A 7985-nucleotide genomic window follows, 5' to 3' on the forward strand; every position below is an offset into this window, starting at 1 on the left:
ACATGCTATACTACGACTTTTTATAACATGCTACAATATGTTTTATGACATCCTATACTATGTTTTTATGACTTTTTCTGACATGCTATACTATGACTTTTTGTGACATGCTATACTATGACTTTTATATGACATGCTACACTATGACTTTTTGTGACATGCTATACTATGACGTTTTTATGACATGCTATACTATGACTTTTTATAACATGCTACAATATGTTTTATGACTTTTTATGACATCCTATACTGTGATGTTTTTATGACTTTTTCTGACATGCTATACTATGACTTTTTATAACATGCTACAATATGTTTTATGACTTTTTATGACATCCTATACTATGATGTTTTTATGACTTTTTCTGACATGCTATACTATGACTTTTTTCTGACTTTTTTTGACATGCTATACTATGACTGTTGTATGACTTTTTATGACATTTTATGACATGCTACACTATGACTTTTTATGACATGCTATACTATGACTTTTTTATTACTTTTTATGACATGCTACAATATGTTTTATGACTTTTTCTTACATCCTATACTATGATGTTTTTATGACTTTTTTAACATGACTTTTTATAAATTTATGGCATGGCACAAAAATTCAGAAAAAAGTCATAGTATAGCATGTCATAAAAAGTCATAAAAACATCATAGCATATAAAAACGTCATAGTATAGCATGTCATAAAAACGTCATAGTATAGCATGTCACAAAACGTCATAGTATAGCATCTCTTAAAAAAGTCATAGTATAGCATGTCAGAAAGTCATAAAAACGTCATAAAAACGTCATAGTATAACATGTCACAAAACGTCATAGTATAGCATGTCATTAAAAAGTCATAAAAACGTCATAGTATGGCATGTCATAAGAAAAATTAATAAAAAAGTCATAGTATGGCATGTCACAAAAAGTAAAAAAAAAAACGTCAAAAAGTCAGAAAAACATCATAGTATAGCATGTCATAAGAAAAATTAATAAAAAAGTCATAGTATGGCATGTCACAAAAAGTCATAAAAACGTCATAGTGTAGCATGTCATAAAAAGTCATAACAACGTCATAGTGTAGATTGTCAGAAAAAGTCATAGTATAGCATGTCACAAAAATTCAGAAAAACGTCATAGTATATAAAAACATCATAGTATAGCATGTCGGAAAAAGTCATAAAAACGTCATAATATAGCATGTCGAAAAACATCATAAAAACGTCATAGTATAGCATGTCGGAAAAAGTCATAAAAACGTCATAGTATAACATGTCACAAAAAGTTAAAAAAACGTCAAAAAGTCAGAAAAACATCATAGTATAGCATGTCATAAGAAAAATTAATAAAAAAGTCATAGTATAGCATGTCACAAAAAGTCATAAAGACGTCATAGTATAGCATGTCGAAAAACATCATAAAAACGTCATAGTATAGCATGTCGGAAAAAGTCATAAAAACGTCATAGTATAACATGTCACAAAAAGTTAAAAAAACGTCAAAAAGTCAGAAAAACATCATAGTATAGCATGTCATAAGAAAAATTAATAAAAAAGTCATAGTATGGCATGTCACAAAAAGTCAGAAAAAGTCATAAAAACGTCATAGTATAGCATGGCACAAAAATTCAGAAAAAAGTCATAGTATAGCATGTCAAAAAAAGTCAGAAAAAGGTCATAGTGTAGCATGTTGAAAAACATCATAGTATAGCATGTCGAAAAAAGTCATAAAAACGTCATAGTATAGCATGTCACAAAAATTCAGAAAAACGTCATAGTATATAAAAACGTCATAGTATAGCATGTCATAAGAAAAATTAATAAAAAAGTCATAGTATAGCATGTCACAAAAAGTCATAAAGACGTCATTGTATAGCATGTCGAATAAAGTCACAAAAACTTCATAGTATAGCATTTCAAAAAAAGTCATAAAAACGTCATAGCATGTATAAAAGTCATTTGTAGTAGTAGCAGTGTATAAGTATGATAGGAAGCAAGTAGTGGCCTAAGCTAAAAATGAAGAAATGTGACACAGGAAAATAACATGTTTTATTGAAAAACAATTTCAAGCCATTTTCAACATTTTCTAACAAATTCATGTTTTTTTGTACAACAGTGAATTAAGACATAATTATTTCATTGTGAGAGTAACTTAATTCATGCTTTCAGCAGTCAGGCCCGAAGACGCCAGTGTGGCCAATAATGATATATATTTATTATTCAAGTGTATACATGCAAGTCACATTTGATCGAAAGACAAATTACAGGAATAATATGAACTCTTAAATGTTTTGTGTTTTTGAATTACAGGCAGAGAAAATAAAAAAGAAGAGAAGTTCTGTGTTTGGAACGCTTCATGTAGCCCACAGTTCATCACTGGACGAGGTGGACCACAAAATACTCGAAGCAAAGTAAGAAAACAACAACACCACCACACACATGCAGTCAATGCTTCAATAATATCTAAATGTGTGTAAAAACAAACATGTGACAACAGGAGAATTCATTGTCCTTAAAAAGTACTGTTGATCTCATCTCTTTGTCACACAATCATATGGTTAAAAGGACATAAAACAGGACAGGATAACGGTCCTGGTGTCATTTTTTAATACCAATACGGAGGAAGGGAAATCAGTCATTCAACCACATAATTCTATTTATCTATCTTTCTTCGGTAGAAACCAAACCTTTTATTCCAGATATATTCAACATATTCAGACCTCTTGAATAATCCGTGCACTGAGATGAAGAAATCCTTTGTGTTTAAAAGCCAAAAAGGGAAGAAATCACATAAAGCAGCCATGCAGAATATTTGACTTTGTTCTCTCTTTTAAGTCTGATATCATAATAAATACAGCTTGTCTGCCAAAACTTTCTAAATCCTGATTTATCAAAAGGAAGACGGCCTCTTACAGGGTGTGATACAAGAACTTAAATCAGTATCAAATACAGGATCAGAGTACAAATACAGCCCCACCTCATCATTTGTCTCTGTTTTTTTCCAAGGAAAGCCTTGTCGGAGGTGACAGCGTGCCTGAGGGAGCGGCTTCATCGCTGGCAGCAGATCGAGAAGCTTTGCAACTTCCCTGTCGTCAATAACTCAGGGCTGCCGAGCCTGACGGCCAGCCTCTACTCAGACCACAGCTGGGTGGTCATGCCGCGGGTCTCGGTGCCGCCTTATCCCATCGCGGGTGGAGTGGACGACCTGGATGAGGACACGCCTCCCATCATTCCGCAGTTCACAAGTGAGTTTATTTTTCTCACACAAAAATAACATTTAACACGTGAGGAAAATATAAAAGCACACGTGTGGGTTATAAATCCACCCTCAAAAGACACGAACAAGGTGATACAAACACAGAAACTCACTTTGTCCCCTGTTGTGTTTCTTAATTCCTGCAAGTAAAATGAAAAGAGACTTCTGGATAATAAATGAGAAAAAAGTTAATGAAAAGGAATGGAACTGCACAAATCATAAGAAATTATAATGGGCCTAGTATGGATCCTTGAGGTACACCATATTGGCTTATATTTCATTTTAACTCATGACCATTGATAAAAACACATCATGTATTAGGAACATAGTTACTGAACCACTTACAATCATAGAAACCATATCTATACCTTTTTGACAATACAAATCTAAATATGTACAGAAATTAATCATAGCATCACCTTTTCTTTTCCCGCCAGCGACCACAATGATCCGGCCCCCGCTGACCCGCAGCAGCAGCCTGTGCCGCTCCCGCCGGAGTCTGCTCAGCCCGCAGTCCTCGCTGATGTCCCCGGACCCTGACCTGCTCTCCATGGCCAGCTCTTCCCTCTCCTATCGCCCCGAGGCCGACGACGAACATATCATGTTCAGCTCGGATAGGAGGGGGTATGTAGCGGTGGCCGGAACGCCGCGGAATGGTTATACAGTTTGGACTCACAGGTGTTTTATCCAGACTTACACACTGATGCTTTCAGCTTGGGGGTTAAATGGTGCTTCGGTTGGTGGGTGCTCTGAAGTAAGTGGAGGATGCATGAATTTACCTCCACATGGTGCTACATGATAAGTTAATGCCAAAACACAAATAAGATTTAATCTCTAGAGCGTGCCCGATCTGGGATTTTTTGCACAGATATAGATACCGATTTTCAAAGGGAAAAATTTACCGATATTGCAGCTGATAAAGTGAATTTTGTGGATTGTGCACCGATATACTCTGAAGGCTGCTTCTTTAAAAAATAACTTCATTAAAGGATAATGCTAGTGTGGAATTCTAAAGTTTTTGCATTGGCTCATATCAGACAACATACTGATACTGATATATCTTTGATTGGCCGATATCGGCACGATAAATATCTTCTGACTGATCGATTGGTCGGGCTCTGCTCGTCTCCACTTTACGTCTGCACTTTTGCTCTAATTTGCTTTACTAATTCATCCGTAAAGCAACAGTTGAAGTTTTGGTTTTGCAGTCTGATGCAGTAAGGCCTTACGAATTGTGCAAACTGTTTTATATTAAAAACAGACATCATATTACCCTATGCACACTAAAAAGTTTGCAGCCATCTGCATGCAGAGCCACACTATGCGCTCGATCTAGAACTATCACAGACTCGGATAGGTATTTGCTGACAGACGTAATCCCCACAGGGTCAGGTTTACCTATTTGCTTTTGGGCCTCTATTGACACCCCGCCCCCGCCCACTACCTACTGCCCTCTGTGCAGTGTGTACAGAGCACACAGCGGACTACAGAGTAAATGGCTCCGTCATTATATGCCCAGAGACTTTGACAGTGTGATTAAGCGCAGCTTTATTAAGGAGTTTATCATAGATTAAAGCGACAGCATTTTTGCTGATACTGGATACTTAATGCCGATATTGATATTTAAGATACATCAGCTTTCATCCTTTTTTAACGTAATAACAGGAGCAAACATATTAGAAAGGTTAATTTGATTTCATAATAAATTAGTAACGTGTTCATCAGTGTTTACATCGTCTGACCTTGCTGTGTCTCCTTCCTCTCAGGGATCCGACTCAGGACGGCAGCTCTGATACCGCACCGTACCGCAAGATCTCCCGTGAGGAGCTGCTGCTATTCAGCCAGAGCCCGGAGCTCCCCGCCTCCACTCCTGCCACCTCCTCCACCCACACCAGCAGCAGCAGCAGCAGCAGTCTCAGGGACTCAACGCCTCCTCCTCTGCCTCCCACCCCGGCAACCACGCCCTCCGGCCCGCCCTCCACTTCCCCTTCCCCGGCTTTGGAGCACCACCCGTTTGCACACAGAGGCTCGCCTGACCTCACCCGCATTATCCCCGAGTCCCAGAGCGCCACCTTCTCGCAGGGGAGCGCCACCTCCCCGACGGGTAAAGGCATATACAACGGCATCCTGGAGAAGTCGTACAGCTTCGGCCAGCTGCCCGCCAGCATGCTCCCCAACGTGGGGCGCTACCCGTCCCTCACCTCCCTGGACTCGGAGGGCCGGAGCATGGGAAGGGATTACAAGCTCCTGAGCACCTCCTCCCAGGACTCCAGCGACAATGGAGAGAAAATCAAGCGCTCCTCGTCTAAAATCAAAAGCTTATTTAAGAAGAAAAAATAAAACTTGCAGAGTGAGATAGTGTGTGAGAGAGAGATAAAATATAACGAGTTGTTTTAGCCCTTATACTAAAAAAATGGACATCACTGTAAGCTAAAACATTTCATTTTCTCTCCTATTTTCTTGTTTTTTTGTCGAAGATGGAATGTAGCTCAGTCTGGGTGCCTTTAAAGGAACGCCTCGGACTGGTAGCCTTATTTTTCAATAATGCCTTTTTATTTAGCTCACTCATAGCCTCGTGGGGAAACCTGCAAAGGTCAAGGAAAAGTCAATGAAAGGTCAAAAGGTCATGATAGTTGTCATCCAGACAGCAAAAAAAAAAATCATAACCTCCTCACTGTCTTCTGTTTGGTTTGAAAAAAGGGTGCAGTCCATAGATGTATTCTTAAGCACACAATGTCAAAGATTAACGTTTGCTGTCCTTACTGAAAGTCGAAATCGCACCTCCAGTAGCGACGGCAGCATTTCTCTCTAAACTTTAACTATGTCTCCCCGTTTCAAATCATGGATTGCATCTTACGAAGTCGAAACTACTTGATTAACTTCCTCTGAAACAAAAAAAAAACCCTGCTAAAAGTTTGTTGCACTACTGCTTTCCTGGTATTTTGGGAAAGAGCCGCTGCTTGCGGAGTACATATTGAATAAAACTATAGAGATGAGAGGGGTACATGGGCGGCAGCAGTGGAGACGCAGCAGATGAATCTAGAGCCAAAATTATGTGACGCGTCTCCAATGCTGCTGCTTATGTACATCTCGATATATATAAATATATATATACTTTGTTTTCACATTATGTTCTTATAGATGTTTTTAAAATAGATTTATATTGGTGGGGGTTTGAAGAAAGTTTATTGAATATGCAGATTAACCCACACCAGTCATGTCCCCTGTACTCTCGCTGTCCCTTATTACTTGATAAAGTGTGTTAACTGTAGCCACGCCAACATGCCGTGTCCTTCTTTTTGTCTTAAACACCCTGAAGAATGTGGTGTCACAGCCGGATTTTGGTCAAATTGCCTGTGCAGATGATTCTTTTTGTGCCATATTTGGAGTACACGAGCACCAGGAAGTCAAAGACAGTCGCAGGAATGTCCTGTCTGCTTCCGACTCTACGCCGACGATGTGGCCTCTTACATCTGTGTCCCGGCTTTTCAAACACTAAGGCTTACATGTGAAAAACAACAGAACTATTTGATCCAGATCTGATCCATACATCCTCCACAAACACACACTAAGCTCGAAGCCGACCCATGCAATACGCCCCCCCCCCCCCCAACCTGTTCCCCCTTCCTCACCTCTGGGCCGCCACCGAGCGCACTGATGTCAAGACTCCTGCTTCACACTGTGATTTCTGCCTTCTTCCCTTCATCCTGGACCTGCTGTCGCTGCGACATGAGGAAATGTTAAGGGGGACGATGGACGAGGATCCAGTGGCCTCTGTTTTTAAAGCATAAAATAAATATATATATATTTGGAAGGTCGTGGCAATACAGCACACACAATGAAGGAAACGGAAGACCGAACTTCAAGACGAGGAGAAAACGAATGTTTACGAGACATTAGGGGTTTTTTGAGAACATTTTGTGTGTGAATATTTGTATACTGTAGAAGAATTAATAAAAAAATGGAGGCATTGGACATGTTTCAGAGTCGTGTTTGCTGCTGTGTTAATTATTTAAAAGTTCCATTTAAAAGCGCAGTTCCAGCGATGGCCACATGGTGCCAACATCTAAAGCAGTGGTTCTCAACTGGTCTAGCCTCTTCAATGATGAACGTGACCCAAATTTTTTAACCACTCATACACTGCATCAGAAGAACATATTCCCTCTACAATTTATTCAATTAGCAGCCTGTTTTCAACAGAAAACATTTGCAACATAAATGAAACTACAGCAGGGCTCATCAAGTTTCAAGAATGTAACTGTAGCTGGGATTACCCAATCAGTGGATACATCGAGTGTGAATAAACTACACTACTACTGCACGCACGTCATAGGAAACCAATGTCCTTCAAAATAAAAGCGCAACAAAGACTTTTGGCCACAACGTTTTTTGTTTTCAAGCACACATCGGGGACCCACTGTAAACAGCTTTGCGTCCCACTTTTGGGTCCCGACCCACCAGTTGAGAGCCATGGATCTAAAGGATAACATTGCTACTGCGCTGATTGTTTTGTCATAAGTAGTAGTTTTCATCCCATAAATACAGTATGCGTCTCTTTCGGGAGTTCTTTAAAGTCTTGGAAAAAAATAACCTAATGGGAGATTCTATCAAGTTGCATCATGGGAAATGTAGTGTTTGGCTGTAATTGACCTTAACTGCGGACCAAAAGTCAGGATAGCTTGGTCGCTCGTTTGAGAGTGTACCTCTTTCCACTAAATTACAACCAAATA

The 7985-nt window shown here is 39.3% G+C and overlaps 1 protein-coding gene across 3 annotated transcripts in view; it reads left to right on the forward strand.

Moving 5' to 3' along the window:
• stim2b (stromal interaction molecule 2b) overlaps positions 1–7228 on the forward strand; it is a 45447-nt gene extending 38219 nt beyond the window's left edge. For 2 of the 3 annotated variants that reach the window (XM_069672320.1, XM_069672322.1), the window contains 4 exons: positions 2310–2410; positions 3006–3244; positions 3693–3933; positions 5022–7228. In XM_069672320.1, coding sequence (XP_069528421.1) covers positions 2310–2410; positions 3006–3244; positions 3693–3933; positions 5022–5595 — 1155 coding nt within the window. In that variant the 3' untranslated portion in view covers positions 5596–7228. The remainder of the gene's footprint in view (positions 1–2309; positions 2411–3005; positions 3245–3692; positions 3934–5021) is intronic. The other variant, XM_069672321.1, reaches the window with a different exon arrangement.
• The last annotated feature ends 757 nt before the right edge of the window (positions 7229–7985 follow it).

Source organism: Semicossyphus pulcher, unplaced genomic scaffold (assembly GCF_022749685.1).
Source record: "Semicossyphus pulcher isolate SPU_LCO1_2020_fin unplaced genomic scaffold, fSemPul1.0.p SCAF_21, whole genome shotgun sequence".
Classification (NCBI taxonomy): Eukaryota; Metazoa; Chordata; class Actinopteri; order Labriformes; family Labridae; genus Semicossyphus; species Semicossyphus pulcher.